Here is a 27,910-nt window from a genome sequence, read left to right as displayed (position 1 = left end):
TTATGGATATATTTTAGATCTTTTGGATGCAGATAAACTCACCACAAATGAACTTCTTACACATTAATTTAGACTAGAAGAGAGAAAAATTCATGAATGGTAGGTTCGCATATGGCGGGCAAGAGTTTCACACCATACAAATTCTTTGGGACATATAGAACATCGGTAGATTTCACGAATGCTTGAATGAGTAGCCATATGCATTTTCTTCCTTTGTTTACTAGAAAGGACTCTCCCACATACTTCACACTGTAAATCCTTCAAAGGCATATCTACAATATTAACAAATTGTTTTACATTCAAGTGTAAGATTAATTATATATTTATGAACAGCAATTACAAGAAAGGTATAATAATGAAAACATAGAATAAATAAAATTTTATCTTTAATTTAAAAACCTAATTTTCAATTATAACATCACAAAGTTACAATGCAATAATAAACAATCGAAGCAATGAGCAGAAGATACTCAGGAGAAAAGCATATTATATTAATATATTTTACAGTAAATCACTTCTCGAATTTGATGAAACTTTACTATATTTATCATGAAACAAACGTAACATTATGATTGGGCAACAATAAATCATTTGGGTTATTATGATTATTTTTTGCAGTATTTATTTAGCATCATAATGACCTCACACTTTTGTTAAATACAAATTTCTGTTTGAAATTTCGAATAAATTTCTACTAAAAAAAATTAAAAGGATTTAAACAAATTCATGTTTTAGATGAAAAATGGAACAAGTTGAACTATTGAAAAAAAATATTCATAAAATATCACAGTAAATAAATCTGAAACAGTAGAAATACAAACAAATTTTTCCCATTCAAAATATCATTAATGCCCAACATAACAGGAATATTACAGATTAAAGAACAGAAATTGTTTTCCTATTTTCAAATCAGATAGTATGTGAATTGTTAATATTTTGGTATTTTTTGCCAAACAGAAAAATGATCACATTTCTAATATATACTGATATAAATACTGTAATATCAACAAAAGAACACATAACAGAATAATAAAATAACCATAAAACAATATTTGGCTCTAATTACCAGTTTTTCATCTAAAAGTATCATCATTTCCAAATACCTAGATAATAGAACGATTTACATATCAATACTTTTAAAATGTAGATTATCATTTACACTATAAATATAAATTAGACAGCACATATTAGCTAAGAACTTAATGTGCCTCAATTGCAGGAATGTTTTATGAATACGAAATTTGTCAGAATGGGAAGGCATCTAAATATAATATTGTATTTTCATGGAACTCTTTTCTTAAAAGTGGAATACAGGTAAGTAAATTTTTTAAAAGAAAAAAAAATAATGAGGAATAGTCTAGCACCTTTTAATTGATAAAGGATAGTTAAAATGAATCAGCAAAACTGAAAATTTATTAAGAAATTAATACACTCACAACTTTATCAAAAAATATAATATGCTGAAAGGAATAAATTATAACTTTAAAAAAAATTCTAACAGTATTTAAAAAATTACAGTATTGCAATTATAATCATGTATTATAGCAATTATGTTTTAAATAACAGTCTGTTACTTTTAATTATATATTTTTATTATATTTCAGCCATCTAATATTTGGTAAAACTGGTAATATTCACTATTACATCAATTACGAATCTTTTAATGTGCAATAGCATTACATTTTCCTTACCTAGAATGAATTTAATATTCAATTCTTATTTTATTTCTAATCCCAAAATAGATAAAATTAAATAACTTTCAAAATCAATATTCAAAAACTGAAAGCCTTTTATTTAAAGATATACTCGAGTAAAATAAAATTCAAAACAAATTATAAGTTATATAAAATGAGAAGAATATTCTAAAAATAAATGTCTAAAAGTTTTACATAAAAATTTAATACAAAATACTCACAATATAATTTAAATATCTGTAGAAACAATCTATTATTCTGCAACAAATTCAATAACATTTTATAATATTAAATAAACAAAAGCTATTGAAAAGTGTTATTCAAATACATTATTTGAAAATATAAGGCAAAAGAAGAAAAAGGGGGAAAAAAAGAAAAAAAATTGACGCCTGCAAGATAGCTAATTAAAATTTCATTGCAACAACTTTAGTAAAATATTTGTAGTAAATTTCAAAAACAAAAAATAAAATTAATAAATAAATTAAAAATATATTATTTTTGCCTTTTGAACATAATATATTAAGAGTAAAAATTGCTAATGAAAACTTAATAATTTGAAGGAATACCAAGAGTAATTATCATATCAACAGTAATTATCAACATATATAAAATAATTTCATAGTCTTATTCACATTTTTAGTTTGAGAAATAAGTAAGGGGGAAAAAAAACTTGCACTAAGTAAATAATAATTTAGTATGTAGTAATTATATAAATACAACTCCTTAATTCTGTCTTCTTTTAAATACAAATCCATTTAAACATAATAATATAATAACATAAAAAAAGAATAACAGGAAGTGGGTCCCTAATTCGTAACCTGAACAATTATTTTCAAAATCACCTGAAAATTCAAGCTCAGCCTTAAAATTGAAAATATAAGTTAAAGTGTTTAACATTTTAATGAAAGTTAACTAAGAAAAATCATTATGAAGAATTCATTTAGGATGAATATATTAAACAGAACACAATGATGATAGGCTGCAATAAATATTTGAAAGAATTCCTTTCTAACATGAACTTTCACTAATATGAATGAAAATTGTTAATCCATTCACAGCAATCTAAATATACAAAAAATTCTCAATACTCAAAAAATGTAATAAAATTATTTTAGACAAAACTTTGATGATAAATCTTGATATGATTGCTTAAATTATCACTTCTTGTGAATTCTTTCTTACAAAATAAACAAGTGAAGATTCTTCGAATTTCAGAATGACTTTCCATATGTTGCAGATATCTTCTCTTGGTTGTAAAGTTCTTTGAGCATACATTACATCTAAAATTACATTCAGTGTAAGGCCTTCTACCTGCGAGACAATAAAATTGAAAATTTAGTTTTCATAAAAAAGTTACTTTTAATTAAACTTTAATTTTCAATTTTCATTCTTATATGGTTATTTTTAAAATTAATTTGCAGAATATTATTTATATCTGCTGCTTAATATTAATTTCTAAAATAATGCCGCATCAAACACTTTTGGGAAGACAATGGATATACATATAATTTGCTTTACATTATACACGCTTTTTTGAATAATGCATAAAAACATAAAGTTATTAAATGAAGATTTCAGCTTATCATTACATATAAATGATTATAATCTTATCATTACAAATTATATGAATTGCTCCAGTACTTTGAACATTGCTTTATCCATTAAAATGACAAATATAGCATAATAAAATTAAATTCCTTAATATATTACAAAACAGTTGAAATTAAAAGAGGAAAAACTAAAAAAGTTTCTTTTTTCATCTGTCAGCTTAAGAGGGGTGGGGGTTCTATTCTTAAATTTTACAAAAATGATTAATGCCTTTTTTACAAATTTTATTCCAATATATTTGAAATAAGGATAAATTGTCATAAAATCTAGGAAAAAAAATCATAAGAAAGTCAAAAGTTGTTTTTGAAAACTGAAACACCATCAAAAAGTTGATTTTCATATTCATTATAAAGATTAAATTTGTTTGTAGTTACTTATTAAACTGCTAAAATCTTTTGTATTATCCATTACTGAGAATCGTTAGAAATTATAAAAAATAAGGTTTCCATGAACTTTTCCCTTTGTTAAGGAGAGAGAGGGGAGGGGAAAACAAAACAAAAATAAATATTTATGAAATGGTAAGAGCAAAATAAAATTTCCTCCCTTTAGCATCATTTTTACTACAGCAATAAAAAGGTTTTTTTTTAAAACCACTTCAGCTATTTAACATTTTACATTTCAATGATAAAAGTAAATATTCTTGTAAAAACTCCTAACTATTTGACTGCATTTGATTATTCAAATTTAAAATGCAAATTGATTTGATTAAGCAAACTCATTAAAAATGGTTTATTTTCTATTCTTTACATACTGAGAAATTCAAAAATACAATACCGAGAAATTCAATAAAATTCTACTTAGTTAAAAATGATGGAAAACAAAAACAAACAAATATCACTTTAACTCCAGCAACATTTTATAAAGCATTTTAATCATATTCCATTTTAAAAACAAATTGGTAGTTTCCAACTTGGAATAGGAAGAACTATGTTATGAGAAAATAATTAGGAATACTGAGTGAGTAATTTATTCTATGATAGTTTAAAATAAATAATCACATCTATATAGATAGATATAAAACTTGCAAAAGCACTATATTGGCAATAATATGCCAGGTAAATCAAAGCTCTAAAAATTTCAAGAACATTAGTACAAGTTTAGTAAAAAAGATAGATTACTTTTATGGAGAAATAATTTATATATATAAATGAAATTCTGATGTTTTATGAACAATTTTTGTAGTTCATTTCAATGAAAATCAGGTTGAAAAATTTAAAGGAGATTCAAACCTTAAATTTGAAGCATTACTGCATGATATTTTAGGTTTGATTCATCTCTATATTTTGTTTTTAAAATTTAATTTTAATTACATAGCAGTGACAAAAGGACACAAAAAAAACAAAAAACAGATTTAATATTGTAATAATTTGTGTATATAAAAATTCATTTACTGGGTCAGTGAAGAATCATGATATAAAATATAATTAAAATGCTTTCAAAAATTCATAAAGAGAAAAATTGCATAAAATAATAAAATTGGTATAATTGAAAAGATATTAAAAAATATCTAGAGTTGTAAAAATGGTTTTTATACAATAATATGCTTTGAAGTTAATGAAAAACAATAACATCTCAATTAAAAATCTAATTAAAACATTTAACTTTTTCTTAATGAGAAACTTACTACCTAAAAAGTAGTTTTAAGTCCAACAGTTTGCTTTATAGAATTCGAATTACTTTTTCATCAAGTATGGCATAATATATAGATAGTAGGCAGTCTTTAAACATTGTCATGTTAAAATATTGGTGCAAATGCAACTTATGACAAATAGTAAAATCAATGAGATATTGAAACAAACTTAGGGCAACAGATTAATACTCTGGTAGGGATTCTGTATGATGGTAGGATGTCTATGAATGACCTATACTAATGTCAATCTAAAAATTGACAAGCAAAATACACATAACACATTCAATAGCATTTTAATTTACATTGTACCATACCTTAATATGGTATTATAGAATAACAAATATGATATTTTTAAATCCTGGTAAATTCTGGAAATTTTAAAAGAAAAAATTAATTTCCCACAGTAAAATCCTGGCAAATATTTGCTATAACAAAGGATCCAAGACTTTTTGTTGCAGCAATTCTTCTGGTAGTCGCAAACTGCATTTGCAACCACGTTTCTATGCAAAAACTATTTCTTGCATATACTTGACTAACTTTTTAAATCCATTTAAAAACTTTTGTCTCACCTTGTATTTCATGCAGCTTAATTTATTGAATAATAAAACAATAAAATTTTAAATAAAAAGAATATACTTGTTACATATACATTCTCGAAAGAGAGACAATGTACAAATGGATGAAAAATGTTATACATTTGAAAATAAAGATGGGGAGAACCTATCTTTAATTCTTCTTTTAAAGAAATCTTTTGCTTTCTTTCCATTTTTAAAATCTAATAACAATATAACTGATTTAGTTATTCTTTACATATTTTTTAAAGGATAAAGAAAATAAAATAATGGAAAGGAATTTGTTTTACCAACATCATCACCTATAAAACAAAACAAAAATCATACAATATTTGTAATATGGTATACATTTTAAAGGCATTTAATATTAATAGATAAAAATATAAAATAGAATAACCAAGCAGTTTTGTTTAGTAAAGTAAACTAAAGAACAGTAATTACTAAATAACACATAACTGTAAACAAGCATATGGGTGCTCAATTAAATTAGAAATTTTATAAAATAAATATATTTTATTTCTCATAAAATAGCACCCATAATATTTCTGAAATGAATAACTTTGATGAAAGCAGAATTCTACTGCAAACAAATAAAAGTGTACCATAAATCAAGATAACTCAAAATGAATATAACAGTACAAAACTATTACAATTGAAGAAACATCAAAAGTTCATACATAATAAAATAATAATAAATAAAATTTCTTTATAAGAAATAATTGCCATTTATTTAATATAATGTCAAAGAAATTTAGACGCTCTCCTTCAGATAAAATTATAGAAATGACTTTATTTTTAAAATTATATTTATGTATTCCACCTTAAATTACCCATCTAAACTTGCTTATATAAAATTGCAGTGCGTAATAAAAATTTACCTTAAATTTGAACATAATTTCTAAATGTAAACCATATTTTTGAAAAAAGGAATAGATATTTTTACTATAAACATATTTTACGATAAAGAAGCCTACATTTCATTAAAACAATGTATAATTTTAGTATGTCTCTTAAGACTGTCAAGCCATGTGAATGTACGATCACATAGATCACAGGAATATAAATTTCGCACATCAGAGTGAGTTTCTACATGTGTGTCTCTACGTCTTCTAGTTGTGAACACTTTATTACACAAAGGGCATGAATACTTTTTTGAAGACATACTCGTTAGATGACAGCTATCTAAAGAAAAAACATCAAATTTTAGAAAAATGTTTGAAGAATGAAAAATATAATTATCAGAAAGAGCAATTAGTAAAAATATTTTATTTAAGTAAAAGCATTCGAAGAAAAGCAAAGTTGTTAAATGAAGCAATTATTAAAAAGTTATAATTTTAACTTTAAAGTACCACCACATTATTTTTTAAAGTTCAATTTAATATTATGTGTTTTTTAAACTCAAATTTAAAATCTAAATTTTACAACAAAAGAATAATATAAATAAAAGTGAAACAATGAAGAATGCTGGAAAAATTAATATATTATCCTTAATTTGAGAGATAATTTTAAGTAAGAGTTATTTTAGATAAATTAATATAACTTATTCAATTACATGCATATATAATTTTTATTAATGATTATTGCACAGAAAAAGTAGGATTTGAATTTCAATTTTACAAAAAAAAAAAAAAAAAAAAAAAAAGATTTACTTTATAAAAATGAATATTTTTCATCTTATTAGTGTCTCAAAATGTCTATCATAGCAAAATCTGGTTCTAAATCAATGTATCAGAATATAATTCCAGAATTTTTAAATAAATTTTTATGTAAGACATTTCAGTATTCTTTAATAGAATAAATGACTCATTTAAATTCATTTTTCAAAGACAAATTTTGCTAAAATGGCATGAAATCGAAGAATGTTTTTTTTTTTCACTAGATATTAAGAAAGTGAAATTTTTGCTTTCTAAAATGATGATTATCAAATTAGGAAAAGAAAAGTAGTAAATAATATCAAAATTAAAAAAAAAACATTTATTTTTTTTAAAACACATTTATAGTTTTTAACAGTATAAAAAGTAAACTGTCTTTAGATTTAAAAAAAAAAAAAAGCAGCATATGAAAAATTAAAAAAAAAAAAAAAATGAAAATTATTAGATTGATAAAGAAATCCAGATGAAGTAAAAACACTATGGCTTTGGCAATCATCGTATGTTTAATTCATTCCATATGAAATAGATTAAATAATCTTAAGGCCAATTGAAATATTTTGTAAAGATACACACACTTATTACACACATTATTATTATTATTTTACATAGCAACAAGCAAGGTGAAATGTACTCATTCTAATAAACATTGTAAAATGGAATACATAAATACACCCTTTTAGTAAATAAATAAATGAAATTTATGCTGATAAATTAAACATCAAACGATACGGCAAATAATTAAAACAAGATTTTTAAAAAATAAGCAATTATTTTTGATAAACACATTTTAATATTTATATATGCTTCATTTTTTCTTGATAATATATATACAGTAAAACAAATTAACCAAATTTTGATTTTGATCAATTGCAAAAGAAAGAAGTTCAATTAATAGGACATTTTAAAAATAAATCCAATTATTCTTTGTTGAAAATGTAATATCCTTAAAATAATAATAATATAAAGTTTTTAGAACAAATGAATAATATGTAAAGATTTAGAAGGTTTCATAAAATGTATGATCAAAGAATGCATAATATGTATACATGCTGACTTGAAAATATATTAAAATAAATCAACAAGTGCATACTTTAGACTGGAAAAGAAAGAAAAAAAACTATGAAGAAATATCTAAAACATTTTGTAATGAAATGATGAATATGATCTTCTATATATTTCAGCGAAAGTGTTAAAATGGCACATAGGAAAACAAGTGTTTAAACAACAGGTCTGGACAAACCAAACAAGCAGAAAAAAATAATTATAAATTATTTAAAAGAATATCATTTTAATTCATATTTTAATCAATTACTCAGTTATTTGTTATGATGATATATTTTTAAAACACTTTATTTAATATGCAGATTTTGAGTGATAAAAATATTTCTGCAATATCTTTTCAAAATATTACAAAATAAATTGAATTTTATATATAAAAAATAAAGATTAATCAATTGAAGATATATTAATATACCACAATAAAAAAATCTATAAAATAGATATTACTTGCTTTTTTTTGTTGCATGATTTAAATAATCCAATTTATAAGCCATATATCAGTTTACAATAAATAAAAAAACTATCATGAATCAAATGAAGAAATTAGTGATAACCAATGAAAACTCTTTTCTTAGATAGTCATTATGATGTAGAATTAATTTAATAGCATAAAAAGAAATACCACAATAACAAAAATAAATAACACATAAAATATAAAATAAAAAAGCTTGGAATATAATTTATTACTTGAAAAATTTACAAATGTACTTTTAACAAGCATTTTCAGTTTCCTATATCACGAAGAAATACAATTTAACTAGGCACATAAAATGAAATTTCACTTTACAATGAATGGATTTTTAAATTATTAATACAATAAAATATAAAAATACAATGAATATTTTTATGATTTTTCATAAGACAAATTTAAGTAACATAAACATATTTATGCAATCTGAAATTATTTCTATAGTTCAAGGTCAAAATTGCCATAGTAACACTATGGCAGTGTAAGCCCCGAATGAGTTGGGGAAACACCTCCATGCATAAATACAGTCAATTTTAATATTAAAAATTTTATTTTTTGAAAAAAATCAAAAAATAAAATTAGACTAAAGAAAAATTTATGCTTGCATTTTTCAGTCACAAAATTATGTATATAATTAATAATAATAAAAAGAAATTAACCTTGATAAAATAATTACTAAGTTTGCTTCCTCAATAATTAAAAACAGCTTTTTCAAATATAAAAATAAAATATACTGACTATTTAACTATCAATATTTTATCTTACTTGTATTGTATATCCTTCAAATTATGCTCTGCATGATATTAAAGCACTTTAAATATTATTTTCTTTTTGATTTAACAAGATTAATAAGAGGCAAAAAATAAAATCTGACAAACTGAACATAGTAATAAAAAAAAATCTAAAAACAAATACATTGAGGAGAAATTTATTGAAAAAAATTTCTTTCATTAAAGTATATAAAGGTATTTAATTATTAACAGTACAAAACCCCATAATTAGAATAAAAGTGGTTAAAATTGGAATAATACATGACCTCCTCCCAATCATCTGTTGCCCTAGGAACTCCAAGTTTCTAGTTATAGTCCTGTCATAGTTTATTACATCACTTAAATCAAAAGTAGTACAAAAAGTTAGTCATTAAAAGTAGTTATTCTTAACTGCAGAACTCAGCATGAGATCATTCAGAAATCTTTTAAAAATATATTTACTCAATATTTTTTCAAACACAATAAAATCAGTCTAAACAGAACTGGCTCTAAAACATTTTTATTTGATTCATGAAAAGCAATAATATAGATTTATTAGAGAAAAAAAATAAATGGTAATAATATTATAGAAATCAATCTAAAAAATTGTTAGTTTTACTAAAAACATTTATTTTTAACAAAAAATTATTACAAAATTAAAGGAAGTTATACAAAATTTTACTTGGACATCAATCCACACTTATGTGTATATTTAATATGTCTGTGAAGATTATCTTTCCAGGTGAAAGTTCTGGAACAATAGTGGCAAGAATACAGTTTTCGTACTTCATTATGCGTTTCTGTATGTGTTAATAATCGAAATTTTGTAGAAAATTCTTTGCCACAATACACACAGGAGAATTTCTTTCTTAGGCAGGAAACCAAAACAGCTGGAATAACAAAGAAATTCGTTAAACATCATTTTACAAAAGAATTTATCTGAGATTCTGACAAATCAACAACCAAATTTAATGGAATATTTTTGTATCTTCAGCAAAATTCAATTCAGTAATAAAATTACATGGAAACAATAAATAATAATGAAAGCCACATAAAAATGTTGAAGAATGAAATAATTTGGTAATTTCTTGAGGTAAATTAAAAACAAATTTATAAGGTGGGTTTCCCATTCAGCATATGAGAAACATTATGTACATTATATATTAATTTACAGCAAAATGGTATCAATAAATTCCAGCACAATTTATGCAAGTTAATCAGAAATTATTTAATGACTGAAATCTCACAATGAGCAACAGAAACAATACAAGAAAAATAGTAAATACAGTTGAAATAATTCACAATTTTTAAAATTTTAATTTCAAAATTCTAAAAGTACTGTATATATATATAAAACATAATGAAATCAAAAATTTGCCAAAAAGCCGAATTTAACTCCATTCAACAAGAAGTATATATTATTCATTTTAATTTATAAAAATGGCTGAGTTACAAATGAATGAGTTATTGACAGTCATAACTTTAAATTAGTATTTCAAGTGTAATGGATAATAATAATATTAGCAGATATTATTAAATTTAAAACAGCAAAATAAAAGAAAAAATACCCTAAATCAATACATTATAAATTTGTACCAATGTTTTGATTTAATAAGAATTGGTAAACAAAACATTCAAAGTACATAAACTTAATTGTAATGGCACTTGCAAAAGTAAATAAACCAACATATAAACAAATTCATAAATTACTGTAACATTCTTTGAAAGCATGAAGTATTACAAAATTTTCCAAGACTTATAAGAAATTTCTAATTTAAAATTAATTACCATAAAATTCTTCAAATTGTAAATTATTATATAAATACTGAATTTGAGAGAAATCAAAGTCCATGAAATTAGACAGCTAATATCAATGTAATGCATTCATAATACAGTAGAACCTTGCTTAAGGAGCATAATTTGGTTCTTAATCTTACTCGTAATGCGAAACGATTTTTTCATAAGAATCCATATAAAATAGGATAATGGGAAAAAAAAAAAAAAAAAGGTTCAAACAAATTTATAATAATGTAATTTATTATTTGAAATACATGCTTTTTTACAAGAAAAATATCTTAAGATATTTTTGCATGTGTTTCAAAATTTGACAAAAATGAGATATAACATTATACTTAAATTTTTAATATGCACCACCTGCCTTATTAAGATAACACTTCTCAACAAATGATAAATTCTTTTCCATGCGTTCAGCATTTCTCTTATTTTACTGGAAGGTTTTTTTTCTATACCAAGGAAATTACATCCTTATCTGCAGGCAAAATAGCCTTCACAACTTTTCTTTGCGACACAGAATGCAGTTCCCTGCTAAGCTTATATTTGCACTTGCATGTTATTGAAATATTTCATCAGCATATTGCAATATCAAATTGTGATGCAAAGTGTCTTGTTTTTTATTATTTTTCGCATCTTCAATTAACTTTATCTTTTACAAATCTGTTTTTAAGAGGTGGAAGGGCATTGACAAACAAACTTTAAATACAGATTGAATGCAACATCACAATGTTGCCTTATTATTCATTCTACAAAATATCGCTCATTAAGGCAGTCATTTTTTTTTTTCTCATTCTACAAATCATTTATTATAAAGGTACTTGTTAAGCAAGGTTTGATCGTATTAGAAGCCACAAAATATATTAAACAGTATCTACCACACTAGAGTCTATTCAGTTCTTAGCAAAATTCACTGTTGCCATAAAGCACAGATTTATGATCATTCTTCAGTGTAATGTATCAGTTTTATATGTCTTCGTAGATTATCAAGCCTTGTGAAAGTTTGTGAGCAATAACTGCATGCATGGACTCTTCTTACTTCACTATGGGTATCCATATGAGAAAAGAGTCGAAACCTTGAACTGCAAACTTTATCACAAATATTACAAGTTAAGGATGAATATGTTTTATTAACTGAAAAAGAAAAATATAATATGGATATAGTTACAAAACTTTATTATTCATATAAACTGTAGATCTACTACAGAGATGTCAAACTTTTAGAGAAAATATAATATAATAATAAATAGTCAGATAAATAGTCCTGCTTTCTCTGTCCTATTACAAAATACATTTGTGAATTTAATTCTCAGAGAGATAAAACAAATTTAAAAGCAAATGATTTGTATTTATATGTGCATTTTCATATTTATTAGTATATAAAGTATTTTTAAGATTTAAAATACAAGATTAATTACAAAAAATGTTTCAGTAATTCACTTTAAAAGCTTTTTTTTTAAAAACAAGATGCTATAATATAGAAATTATTAGATGATCATATTTATCAATGGAAAAGAAACAATGTTTCTCTTGAAAAACTAAAATTAAATATTAGCTATTTTTAAATATGAAAATTCAAAATACAATCCAAGAATTTAAATTTCAGATTTTACAAAACTCTGAGATTAAGCAGAGCAAATTACTGTGATAACTGTTTTGAAATGTCATCTCCAATCTATAGTTGTGTAACATAAATTTGGATTTAATGAAATTATTTAAGCTAAATTGATATCTATGATTAATATAAAGCGATGTCCTTCAGTTTTAGAAAAGACATCAGCCATGAAAATTTTTCTAAGCCTGAGTAAAATTCTGCTACATACTATGTTTTGATTCTTAAGACAACTTAAAAACCCAAACAAAATTAAAAACATAAGAAAGAAATTAAAACTCACTAAAAGTTTGATAGGAGGTGATATTGTCAATAAGAACTTAGTTTTAAAAAAACCCAAGAAAAGAAGAGGGGGGGGGGGAGATTATTAATTTGCATTTTATTAGTTTTCTTTTCTTCTAATAATAATAAGAAAAGAAATAGCAAAAATAATGACATTATAAGTATTTAAAAGAATTTTTGTAACTCATGAACAGTTTTAACATGTCTTTGAAGACTATCAGGCCTAGTGAAACTTTGATGGCAATTGTTACAAGGGTAAAGTCTTCTAACTTCTTTATGAGTTTCAATATGACTGGCAAGTCGCTGTTTTGTTGCAAATGTTTTATTACAAATTCCACAACGACAGGATAGCAGTTTCAAATATACACCTAAAAGAAGGAATAATTTAAATAAAATTAAGTATACGACAATAATAAGCAATATTTAAACTAAAAAAATATTCAGTACAAAATTGATATTTATGGCATTTAAATTATATTATAAGAATAACTGATAATTTTTTAAATGTCTGATCATCAAATATGAATTTTAGACATTAAATCTACAAGAATAATAGACTTCTAACTTCATCATGAGTCAAAAGGCATCAGTTTGTTGTGAAATTTTTATTATCCAGTCTACAAAGGAAATTGGAGATAAAAGTAATTATATAAGAAAATGAACATTTTTTTTAAAAAAACAAAAATGAAATATGATAAATTGAAATTAAATTTTATAGTTCAGAATATTAAAGTAACAAACAATGTCTAAGTTCAAAGAGAAGTTAAATAAAATGGGAATAGCATTCATTCAAATTGATGAAACCAATGAGCTATTCTCATATGCCTATGAAGATTATCAAGTCTTGTGAAGGTCTGATCACAAATGCTACAAGAATAAATTCTTCTCACTTCCCTATGGGTTTCAATATGAGTGGAAAGTCGTTGCTTTGATGTGAAACTTTTTTTACAAATTCCACAACGTAAGGATTGTAAGATCAAATAAGCACCTAAAAAAATAATAATAATAAAAATCAATTAAATTCATAGCCAGTATAAAACAAAAATAATGAATATTTATATATATAAAAAAAATATCAAACAGTATGCAAGATTTTTCCTAGCATTTAAAACAACAACAGGAGATATAAAAATACTAAAATCAATAATTTTTATGATAGAAAGCAATTAAAAATCAAAGTAAACTTTGAAAAACAGATGTAATTGTTTAAATTTATTCAATATTTACAACATTACTATGCAGTTGATAGTTCCAGGCTACATAAATCATTACAGACTCATGCTGTGAAAAAGCAAATTTATTAGATACATTGCTAAATATAAATTGTTAAACAGTTTCTTGATTTTGTCTGCTTCTTTAGAATCATTTTGATATTAAGAATAATAAAGGATTTGATTCTTGTATTTACAATAATGAAATATTTAACACTAATCTGATTTCTTTAGTTTTATTTATATTGATATATACATAACTGTATAAGCATATAATTATTAATAAAAATAATAAATATTTCCAAAAATACAGCAGAAAACAAAAGCATAAGAAAGTTGATTTTTATGATTTGATTTAGTGGAGTTTTGTGGAGCAAAAACCATTCTTGATTATGCTGTGCCAAACGTATGGTATTAATTAAAACATTGTTTATAAACTTTTATATAATCGTAAATTAATCATGATATTTATGATAAAGTATATTACAAACAGCGAAATTATCGCTCATCAAACAATAATAGTATTATCTCTCTACCAACTTATTCTGCTGTTATTTTTAAAGACTGTTTTAAAGCAAACAAAGCTTATAATTTACAAGATCTTCTTTTTTCTTAACTAATACATATATTAAAATATTTACCAATTCTCTTATTTTTTTCTAGTTTGCAGACATTTCAAATTATAGACTATTACTTTATAGACTATTTACTTTTTATTATAGACTATTTACTTTTTTCAAATAAAGTAACAAGACAAAAGATGAAAAATACATTGACAAAAATAATAAATATATAGTTATTAAGTAAAATTCAGACACTTTAATATTGATTGTCTGAAAATTTACTAAATTGGTTCAGAAAATATTTCACGTGATTACAGTATAAGTATATGTTTTGTAACATTTAATAACAGTATAGCTGGGAAAAAAATTATATTGTATATATTACCAAAGTAAATTAATTTTGGCACAGATCAATGACATCCACTGTTGAAGCCAGCAGCTTTAATAAGTTTTTCTATAAAAGGTATTTAGGAGATAATAACACAGTATAACATCAAAATAATAAAATTCCTACTGCATCTCTATCTAGCCTTTTGTTTTTATAAAAAGTGCTTAGATGGTGACAGTTCAACAATGTCATATTCAACATCAAAATAATAAATAGTATTCCTACTATTTAGCCATTTATTCTCTATTAGCCACTTATTTTTAATTATTTATTCCCTTTTATATCTGATAATTGGGCATTACAAACACTAGACAGGAACAGTTTAGCTTATTAAAACTGATGTAACAAGCAGATTTGATTTAATTACACCTAAGCAGCAAAAGAAAATAACAAATATTATTTTCAGACAAAATTTATCTTCATTTAAAAATATATATATATTTTAAAAGAACTCAAAGTTACCATAAAACAACAAAATAATCATAAAAAAAAGTAATTTGCTGATTTATTTCTTGAATATATTTAATATCATAAGATTTTTTTAAAAAATGCAATAAATCCTGGCAAGAGAAATAAATAGTCATTAAATATTTATTAAAAACAAGATTTTTATTCAGCACAATTAAGCTTCACTTTAAAAAAAAAACTAAATAACTTATTTTTAAACAAAAAATAATTGTTAAACCCTTAAGGCATGATGCATATAAAATATATCAAGTTGAAATTTGTATGAGAAAAGATGTTTATTATTTTCTTCAGAAGAAAATAAAAAAGAGAACATTTATGCATTTGAAAAGTCAACAAAGATATCTTAAACTTTAAATGTAATAAAACACCAAGTCATTATGGAAGGAAAAATATACTTAAAAAAGTATAGCTGAAATTGCTTGAAAAATCAGTAGCTAAAGATTTTTTCAAAGTTTAATGCATTTATATTAATTTGCATTTCAATATCACATTAGTATAAATGCAATTCATTGAAAGAGTTGCTTACTTATATAATCAGGTTTTAGAAAAGCCCATCAAGCTACTCACACACACATAATTATTTAAAAAAGGAAAACATTTTCAATGAGGTCCATGATATTGTAACTGCCCACCTTCTTTTTGTGGCAATTCAAGAGTTATTCAAGATAAAAACTTACACATCATAGAATCTCATTTTGTGGAGTTAGTGCATTGAGTGAAATCTTATTTTCATAATTTATCATTGTTGTAGTTAATCATGATTCCCGAATTAATATACTTTTATTTTGTTTGTTATTAATATTGGTCTTGGATATACACTTACAAAGAGGAAATTGATACTTGTATTTTATGATTTTTTTTTCTTGCATTAATGTAAAAGATGAAAAATTCTGACATAAAAATGAATGAAACTATAATCCATTTAAATTTTACTCAAAATTCAAGTTACATTTTTAATCAACATATATATTCATGAAAGAGGATACTGAACATTTTTTTTCTGTATCAACTATATTCCTTTTTTCCTTGCTTTAAATGTGTTTTTAAAATACTAAACTTATATTTTAAAAACACAAAATATTCTCAGTAAAGCAGATATACTATTTATTAATACATTTTGAATTTATGAAATAATGTAAATTTATTCATAATAAAAGGGCAAACGCATTTTAAAGTCATAATTAAGAGTACATATCATAACATTAAGGTTTATTTTTAAAATCATATTTATATATTTTGGACTTATAAGCTACAAAATCAATTTATGCTTACAGAAGCATGATTTGAATGAATTTAATAATCTTTAAAAAAATAATAAGGATATTTTTTTTTAATAAAAAATGCTACTTTCAAGAGATGAGAATAAAATACAAAATGATATTACATATATTCACTTAGATCTGATTTTAATAAGCATATGAAGAATAAGTTAATTAAAATATTAAATACAAACATGATTCATTAATTATAATAAGAATTATTTCAGGTATCAATTAAACAAGAAATAATTTTTGAAATACAAAATAACTGAAAGCAAACCTTTTTTCTAGTAAAATTTACATAGCCACCCTAAAAACATTATGTTAAGTGCTGTGAAAAACATCATTTATATCATCCTAAAGATATCCATATAACATTCCCATAACATAAAAGCAAGGAAAAACACTAAAAATCTTAAACATATACTTTTAATTCAATGACTACAAATAGCAATGATTTTGGCAATGTATATACATGCTTAACATTAGAATATAATGAAACTTAAACATAAAAATTTTATATTTCTATCAAAGATGAAGAATAGAACTCATTTTTAAGGGTCATTAGCTTCACATTATTTTGCTTATAAATAAGACGTTTTGTGAAAATCCATTGCAGCAATTTGCGTCAGAATTCTTTGACTTTTTTTTCACTAATACATTTAAAAATCAAACAAAATTATTTTTATCAGTACTTTTGGCATATATGATATTTAGAACTTTCTTTTAATTTCAGTTTAAAAATGGCGAATAATATTAAAGGTAGGTATGAACTTTATGTTAAAATTTAGCAAGTGATGAAACAACTTGTTAAAAGTTATCATTTTAGACATAACACTTTTCATTTTGAATATTATTAGCAAACAATTTATATTTCTCAGAATGATTTACTATCATTTCCATTTCTTTTCTTAAAAACAAAAAATCCAATACAGAACTTCAAGTTTACATGTAATGGCTAATTCAGATAAATTTGTTTCTGTCAAATGCATTAAGAAAATTTACTTTTATTGCTTTCAATGGCAAACAAAAGTACAGCTATTCTGTATCGCCAACTTTAACTCCCTAAATTGTTAAAGCACTGTTTTCTCTTTACAAGTTCAATTTCAAAGCTTTTATGCATAAATAAAACATGTAAATTTAAAAATTACTGTAGATGGGCATTCTTTTAATGCCATAACAAACACAAAGTTTCATTGATCTGAAAGTAAAAAAATGGTTTAATCAGTGTAAATAATAATAATAATTTTTAAATCTATCTTAAAGCTATTAGATCAAAATAATTGGATACTTATAGGGTTATATAGTCAAACTAATGTTAAGGACATACAAGAAATGCATAAATCATTGCTTAACAAACAATATTAATTATCTCACTTTTCTAAACACCATAAGAAATTTATATAAATTTTTCATAGCTAATAATACATATTTTTGACCATCCCCTTTGTCAAACATGGACATGCAAACTCCTGTTTATACAAGGTGTGAAAAAAATCAGAACGATTTGTAACTTGTTTCTAAAAATTCAATTTTTTCCTTAGTATAGTAAAATTTGTAAACTGAAATAGGTAAGGTTGTTTCATAAGTGAAGAAATAATGCCTTACTATAATCTGAAAGCATGGAAATTGTTCATTCTCTAGAATTTTGAAAATACATATAATAGGTAATGGGCAAGTTATTAAATTTTCTTATAATAAACTTCTGGATGCTTTATTTTCATATGCTTGGTCAAACTATCATTCCATGAAAAACTTTTATTACATCTTATACATTTATACAGATTACGGCTTTGAGAATGAGTCAACATGTGCAGTTTAACACGTTGACGGCTAGACAAAATTTTGTAACAGATCTTGCACTGTAAATTAAGATCAGGCAGTTTAACCCAACTACTTTCAAAATCTAAAAAAAGAGAGAAAAATTATTATGCACATAAAAACTGCTATAAGAATTTCAAAATCTAATAGGAACAAGTTTTTCAATAAATATAATGCACAACTTTTAGAAAGCACATAAATTATCAAAAGAAGGAATCAACAGCAATTTGATATTTATTTATGAATTTTTAATCATTTTTCCACATATATGACATATTATTAAAATATGATCTGAAGCAAATTACATCTAAAAATTTAAGAAATTAAGAAGAATAGTTATATCTATTTGAATCTTTATACATCAAAATAATATTATGTACAAACATCATATAGATATTAGCAAAAAGGAAGAATTGACATTTTTAAGATCCAAGATATGCTTTCTTAATATGCTATCAAATTATAGCATATTAAGAAAAGCTCGTGTTCTATAAAATTAAAAGTAATGGTCCATTTAAAGACATGTAACACTGGCAGTTACATATTACATGTATTATTATTATTATATATTATATGTGAAAGATGAATAATGTTCCGAAAATTAAATGACCTCATTTTCATTTAAAGAAACAAGAATACATGACACTTGTAAATCAAATAAAGGCATAAAATTTGATTACTTTGAAAATATCAAGAAAATATCTGCAGATTTCGGATAGAAAAAAAAGAAATAGAGGACAGATTCAACAGAATTAAATTGTGTAAATACTCTAGGAAAAATTATTTATCGTATACACATATGCATGAACAACAACAACAAACAGAATCCAAAAGAAAAAAACAACAACACAAATTATCATATTTGTCACATGAAAATAATAAATATCAAGTTTTAAAGACAAAATTTATAAATTCTAATAATTTAGAGAAGTAATAAGGCAATCCTACATTTTTATTCATAAAAGTTTACTATAATTTTTGCTTTCAATTTAAATTATCCATAAAATAAAATTTTATAAACAACAAATGAAAAAAAATTTTTTGATTACTTAAAATATGTAATTATTTTATGTATTAATTATATGTATGTGTCATTTAATGTAAAATATGATAATCCATCTAATACATTTGCTGTTATTAAAAACAATTGATAGGTATATTAAAGGGTGAATGAAATTAAAAGCTGAAAATAAATCAAATAAATGCCAATAGTAATAAGTCATGAAATCAAATTTAAAACTATTTTAAAGATCTGGCCTAAAATAAAATTTCAGAATGATCTTAGATTCTATTACAGTACTTTTTTAATTAGCTAATATAGTAAAAAAGTTTGTTCAAACCACAATCATCTGTTCATGTCATTATTATGTTTTATAAAAAAAATTCAAAAATTAACTTAAAATTAAATTTAGCAATCTGATGATAAAGATGAAATAAGTAGAAAATATAATTTAAATGAACAATTAAATTAACTTTTCCTGTAAAAATTATTAAGAAAAAAAAGTTAAAGCAAAATTATCCATTATTTTTCCAAATATTTGCTAACTGTTAAATATAATGATCAATATACAAACATATAGGAATAATTTTGTATCGCACACATATTGAGTGTCATTTGTATCACACACATATGCATATTGTATCACAATTATAAACCAATTTATATCACACATATATACATATATATTGTATATATATTTTTAAATATACAAGATTATAAGAAATATAATTTCACATATAGTAAAAAGTAACTTTCTTTTTATAGAAACAAAAAAGTATCAAAAACTTATCAATCATAAACTAATAAAATGCTGGCTTTTTATTAGTCAAATTTTATTTAATAACTGTATATACATAAGCGAAAAATAATATTTCAAGGGAGGAAAAGGGGGGGCAAAAAAGTTTTTAATTCAAACTCACCAAAGCGATGTTTCCATTTAATTGTCATCTAATTTGTTATATCAATATACAAATGCAAATCAAAAACACATAACTCTAAACATTTTCTATAAAAACTCTTTTAACATACTTAAGATGAATTAAAATAAAAAAAAATCTAAAAGTTTTGAAAAATTTGCATATTTTCAGCTTATTTTTAAAAAAAGGAAAAGAGAAAATAGATAAAGAAAAATATGAAAATATTTAAAATAATAAATGCTTAAACTTGTCTTCTTCTCTAGTTTTTTTTTTTTTTTTTTTTGCTAACTAAGTTTAACTAACTAAATTAACAAATTGAAGCAGTATCACTATCTGAAGCAGTATCACTATCAACTCATTGATTTATTTTGATTAGATCAAATACAAAAATACTTACATAAATATAGTCAACATATCTTATTCTGATCAGAATTAAGTATATATATATATTCCTTTTCAAAATAACTTATTTTGTAATATTATTATGGTTACAAGTGGCTTTTTACTGAATGAAAATAAATGTATTATTGTTTGTATTTGATTGGCAATCAAAATAGTTTTACTTATTTTCATAGCAAATTTTGAGACTTACACATTCACTGTTTGGACTGCAAGTTTCAGATAAATAGCATTAACATTTTATTCCCTGTATTTCTTTCTAGCAAAAAAATATATGACACCTCTATGATGTTACACAATATTCCATAATGTCAAGTACTATATACCAATAGGGCTAGGAAAAACAATAGCCCATACAAAAAATATCAAATGAAATTTATTTAGCAGAATAAGAATGAAAGTTACAAGATTGCACACAAATATGTTTAAATATAAACAACATTATGGATTTGATTAGGTCAATAATCTTATTTCAGAGAGTTTCTAATTGAGAAATTCTCATTGAAACTTACATTCTTAGGATGTCAAAATAAAGTAAGCAAAGTAAGAATTTTTACATATATTAGCAAATTTACATTAGATTCTAATGAGTCTACAACAGTCTTTTAAAATAAACTGTAGTATCAATAGAACAATTATTAATTAACAATTATCAATAAAACAACAATTATGACAAATTCCAATTATTGCTGAAAAAAAATTTTTTTTTGAAGATATAATTCTGACATTAAATTCTAAAGAAAATGATCCATTATCCATAAATATGAAATAATTCGATTCTTGATTTATTTCTTAATATTTTTCAATGACTATGCATGCAAAGAAAGAATTCACTAGAAAAAAAATTCGATGGTAATAAAAATAGAGTAGAAAGTTGACATTCAAAAGTAAAACAATACTGAAAGAATAAAGCATGTTTATTATTTTAAGATATTATTTAGCTCTTTATACATTGTTTGATGAAATACATTTTTATAACCAATAACTCTCTTGTTTGTTCGGAATGTCTAAGTTAAGCGATGAGTCTTTTACCTTCGATTCAGACTGAATGCATCTTTTAACACATAATTAAAATAATACCACATACCAATAAATCAGAAATAAGAATTTAACTATTCATTTAGATTTAATTATTCTATCACACACAGAGATATAAATTCATTTAAATATAATAATGAAATTAAAAATAATAAAATAAAACAATAGAAGCATTCACTGAATTTCACAATAAATAAAGACAGTTTTCAGAGAAAATTTAAAAGATTCCCACACAGCGATTAAGAGCGGAGAAACCAAACAAACAAAATCGTAGTAACTAGTTGCCAACAAAATTGAAGAAATAAAGTCAACTTTTTTTCAGTTTTTTTTTTAAAATCAGAGCCTTGCTGGATTTTAAAATACAGTTTGGATTCGAGGCACATGGAAAAAAAAAAATCAGCTATTGATGGTCAATAAAATGACTGTGTATGCTTTAGTATGTAAGGAAACTCGATTTTAAAAGTGGTTTCCTTCCTTCTTTTTTTTTTTTTTTTACTGACAAAAGAGATTTTAGAATTAAATTATCCTTTCTACAAAGGGTGCTGTTGCTGCTGTCTTTTTTTTTAAACATCTGGATGTTTACTATTTATTTCTTGAAGGAAATAGGTAAGTTTTATCAATTCGCCCCCCCCCCTCAATTAGAGTTTACTTTTTCTTTTAGTAATGTAACCTGTACAGCACATCTGTATGTAACCTGTACAGCACATCTCATATAATGGTGAATGTCAGAGTCATCAAAATATATTAATCGTCAAGGTACGCATCCAGCAACGGTGAAGGTTTGTCCCTTATACATTAAAATATAGTAGATATTGGATCTAAAAAGGAGAAATCACATAAGAAAAGGTAAGGCGTAGAATTTTAAACATTCAACAAACAGTAAACAGCCATCAAAGCAAATGCGCGAATTATCGAGATAGAAAAAAACATTTAATGTCCAAGTAAATTCTATTATTCAAATTATTAATGAAAAAATGGCGCAGTAATCAAAGGTTCTTTTCAAGATATTGCTTTAATCAATGGCTGTTTTCAAGATGTATGTTTCACCCTGATGTCAGAAACTTTTCTAGAAAAGTTTTCTGACATCAGGGTGAAAAAGTTGGCTTGTCAGTCAGAAGGAAAAAAGAAAAAAAAAGTTCTTAAACATTTTGCCAAACTTAACGGTGCTCCAAGTATATACGGTGAAAAATCTTGGACTTCATTTTTCATTAAAATAGTTTCTTTTCTTTTTCTCATTCTTTACTTTTCCTTTATTTCTTTCTTTAAGCAGCTTTTTCTATTTCCCTTCCTTTTCAATCTTTTCTTTCTTAAAAGTTCTCTCTGTTTTTTTGTTTTTTTTACGGACGTTGAAATTTTTGGCATAGTATTTATTCAGTGGAATTGAATTGCAGAGGCCATAACAAAAACAAAGCTTAACTTAACTTTTTTTTCTATATCAGAATTCTTGATCTTTTAGGAGATCATCTTCTCAACTCAACCAATACTTTTTTTTTCTATTCACACAGAGCAGATAGTCCTGGCGGAAGTCTAGTTACAGAATCCCCAAAACAATTATTCTGACAAGAATTCCTCAAGACATTAAAATAGAGATATTAGAAGTTGAAATTGTCTACAATGATCTAATATTTATTATCACAAATTTATGCTCCTCAAGGCCTTAAAACAGCAAATATGAAAGCCTATTTTGATTCATTTTCATCTTCATTCATTCTGTTTTCATCTCGGTGACTTTAACCTATATCACACTTTATGGGATTCAAATAGATATAATCAGCTACGATTTCGTTGATTGGCTACAAAATTCCAATTTCTTTCTCCTCAATTCTCTGAAACCTACTCATGCAGCTTATTCTGGTATGATTTTTTTACTTGTTTCCACATTATGCTCAGCATCCATTTAGCATCAAGTTCAATACCACATTTAAATTCGAATTGAGAATGCGACCATAGTCCAGTAGTTACAACATGGTCAAATTTCGGCAAAATATCCAAACGATTGATTGGAATAGTGCGATGAAACAGTCTTCAAAAATTTTATCGACAAAAATAGTTTTGATTCATTAAAGATCATCATTTAAGAATCTATCAAGAAGAAAACAAAACCTGTTACAATACTAAATAACAATATTAACTCTCCCGTGGTGGAATTTTCCATGTCATAATTTTAAAATGCTTAAAACAGTTGTTTCAAAGGTCACTTTTCAGTTTTGTACTGAAGAAGCACAAAAAAGACACAACAAAACTTCGTTATCACGTTAAAAAGCGAGACGAAATTATTGGGACAAAATGTGTAGTATAAACTGAAATCCTCGTATGTTCTAATGAATATTAATAAAGTTTTTAATTATTCAAATTCAGAAATGAATTTTTCAAACCTCATCTTTTTAAACATGAATATATTTCGAATCCACTTCCGCAAAGTAACCTCTTTGCCAATTTTTTCAATGATAATAATATAGAGCATGAACCGATGCTTCTCAACTTTTTAGGCTATACAAATATCTCCCCAATTCGTCTTCAGAAATTTAGACAAGCTATTCAAAAGACAAAAAAAAAAAAAAAAAAAAAAAAAAATTCTTACCAGGGAACGATGGTATCCCAGCAAATTGGTGCAAAAATTTTAAAATGGCAGACTTAATGAAACCTTTCAACCTTTGTGTCCTGGATCAGTGGAAACATTCACTCGTCATCCCAGTTCCAAAACCAAATACAGATAAAATGAAGATCAACTCCTACACCGATCATCCTTACATTTTTAAAAGGATAATAGCACAACGCATTATTCATTTTCTTTTCAACAAGAAAATACAACCTTTTATAAATAATTTCCTTCCTTTAAGGGACAACCAATTCGCCATTTATAGAATTCACATAGCCATTTCTAAAGAAGAAAATTACTTCATTGATGTTAGTTTTAATATTAAAAGTGTATATGATTATGTGTATATTGATTAGATTATATTAAAATGTCTACAGTTAGGTATTATTGGTAATCTTCCATAGTTCATTCATAATTTTCGTCATAATAGAACACTTGAAGTTCGATGGAGAAGTATATCTTTCCTAGCATCAGAATTATCCAGAAAGGATTTCCTCAAGGCAGCGTTTTATAGCTAATTCTCTCTGTTTGGTACATGACTGATTTTTTTTGAAACCCTCGACAAAGGAGTGGATTGCTCAATTTTTGCTGACGATATCTTTATTTTTTGCTTTCGCTCGATTATATCTATGCCCCCCCCCCAAATACTACTGAAAACATTTACAGTTCGTGTAATTACTGGAAACGCAATATTTGTCTAGGAAATTGTTCTATAACTGACTCTCAAAACGAAAGCTCCATTTATGTGCATCGGGACACTTATGCAAGTTTTCCACTGCCTTGGAAATAAACTATTAAATATTTAAATTTAAATTTTTCCAAAGGCCACCAAAATGGGATTAGTTTAAAGAATTTCCGGAAACCAAAGCCTTTAGAAGAATTAATGTCTTAAAATCTATCGGTTATAAAACATATGGATTCAGAACAAGGGATCTTATCAATAACAGCAGATGTAGTTAGGGACCGGGTTAGCCTGGCGGTTAGGTCTCGGCTTCGGAACAGTATTGTTTCAGGTTCATGACCCGATTCCACCGAAGAACCGTCATTTAAGCGGGTCTGGTGCACGTTAAATCCGCCTGGGCCAAACGTCCTTCCGCTGGTGTGGTGTGGTGCGGAGAGGAAAGGTGGGTGCCAGCTGAGTGTCATCCTCGTCATCTGACAGCATTCAAAATTACGAGGCCCATTCCCAAAATAGCCCTAGTGTTGCTTTAAAACCGGAATGTTAATATAACTAAACTGAGCACATGTAGTTATTTTTTTTAAAGTTGTACAGTTACTAATAAAATTTCTAAAACTCAGTTCAAAGCCTGTTATACTATTCACATAATGGATTTCAAACATTGTCTTGATGAGTATTGGTTAAAGAAATTGTTTCGGATAAAATCAAAAGTTTGGCTTCTCAATTCTTTATCAAACAAATCACAAATGCTATCCAATTACCTATATATTATCAAAAATCTAAACCTGACATCCATTTGATTAAAAAAGGTGAAATCACAGTTGTTAGCCTGCTTCAAGAATCGGACATTTTTTTCCTGTCCAAATTACATTCCTTTCTGATCCTTCCATTTGTCGGAAATAGGGATTGTAATATCGGACCGAAAGTTTAATACCGGTATTCGGTATGTTTTAGATCTTAATAAAGGGATACCGCTTTTAATACCGGCAGTAGAAATTTTAGAAAAAGAAAGACAACAAAGGTGTTTCTTTGTTTTATTTGCCAATTTTATTAGAGAGTGTAAATATCACAAAAAATAATTTGTAACTTATAAATTATAATTGTATGTAAAGAATCACAAAAAAGTAAAGGAACATCTTATTTATTTAAATCACAAAAAAGTGTAAATATCACTATTCATTCTGTGGTACTATTGCAAATTTTGAAATGTGTAAAAAACATAATGCATCAGCATAATGCAATTGTACTGCCATTAAGCCTGGAACGTGCAATCGAAAACGCTCTTTCGGCATCTACGCTAGTTGGTATTACTGTTAGCAATGCGTAATATACTTTTTCTAAGTATTTACTTCTAAATCCCTCATCTTCAACTAAATCGATTTCTCGTCGGATGGTTTTGGATATAGCTGATTTCTGTATTGTATTTTGGTTTGTTGAAATTTTTTTATTTATCGCTAATTCTAATTTTTGTTCAAGAGACAATTCCTTTTCACTATCGACATTAGTGTCATCATAAACTTCGATAACTGTACTGAATTCTTCTGTATGTGGATAGGTTTGTGGGAAAAAAAAATTCAGAAAATTTATTATAAACTTAATTAAATTTGAATTGGTTAGTATCTTTTTTTCTTTTTTTTTCATTTTTAAAATCATTAGAATTATTTAAATGTCATAAGACATTTTCTATTTCGGTATGCCTTTCTTCTGTGCGATTTTTCAATGTAATATATAATTCTTCAGATAGTGATGTGTGCTGTTCTTTCAGTGACTGCAACATGAAATTTATTGTTGCATTAGCCGTTAATAAATTAGAATTTCTCCGACATAATGCCTCAACAGCCAGTTTTATTGGAAGTAGAGCTGATACAGTTCTGGATATTAAATCGAATTCATTATCTGAAAAATTAATTGCAGGTTTAAGTCGATTATTGCTTTTTCAATTGGATTTTTCAGTTTCAAAAATCGTTCCATCATTAGGAGTCAACTGTTTTCCAATGTGTTTTAGAATCTAATATTAACATATATTCTGTTTTATTTTCAGTGAATATATATTTTTGTAATATGGCATTTTCTTTTGGGGAACGTTTAAATATCTTAGCAATTTTTTGAACTTTATAAATTATAGGAAACAATTCTTGATGGGTTAATATTTGATCGTCATTAGCAATATCTTCTTCAACAATTACATTGTCATTATCTTCATTACCGATATCACTCTCACTCTCTTCAAAGTCGGAATCCGAAGTTTCTTTATCCACAGTATTTGGATTCTTCTGTTCTTTATTTTTTTGGTATAATACATCTTTTACTCCTAATTGAATTCCATGAGCATAGCACAATTGCTGATTTGCACCAATCAACTTTCCAATTTTTTTCATAACTGTTGCTCCATCAGTCGTTATGGATACAATATCTTCTTTCAGGAATAATCCATGTTTAACTAATTTAGA

The 27,910-nt window shown here is 25.0% G+C and overlaps 1 protein-coding gene across 1 annotated transcript; it reads right to left on the bottom strand.

The window, feature by feature from the left end:
* Positions 1 to 90: 90 nt before the first annotated feature.
* On the bottom strand, positions 91 to 24,079 carry LOC129966315 (zinc finger protein 710-like). Its single transcript, XM_056080734.1, has 7 exons — positions 24,052 to 24,079; positions 18,797 to 18,913; positions 13,370 to 13,486; positions 12,264 to 12,358; positions 2,877 to 3,005; positions 2,708 to 2,756; positions 91 to 272 (listed from the first exon to the last, which is right to left on the bottom strand). Exons 1-7 carry the CDS (start codon positions 24,077 to 24,079, stop codon positions 91 to 93), a joined length of 717 nt encoding a protein of 238 aa, XP_055936709.1.
* Positions 24,080 to 27,910: the final 3,831 nt, after the last annotated feature.

Source organism: Argiope bruennichi, chromosome 4 (assembly GCF_947563725.1).
Source record: "Argiope bruennichi chromosome 4, qqArgBrue1.1, whole genome shotgun sequence".
Taxonomy (NCBI): Eukaryota; Metazoa; Arthropoda; class Arachnida; order Araneae; family Araneidae; genus Argiope; species Argiope bruennichi.
Note: the sequence above shows the minus strand (reverse complement) of the source record. Positions and strands in the feature narration are given on the sequence as shown.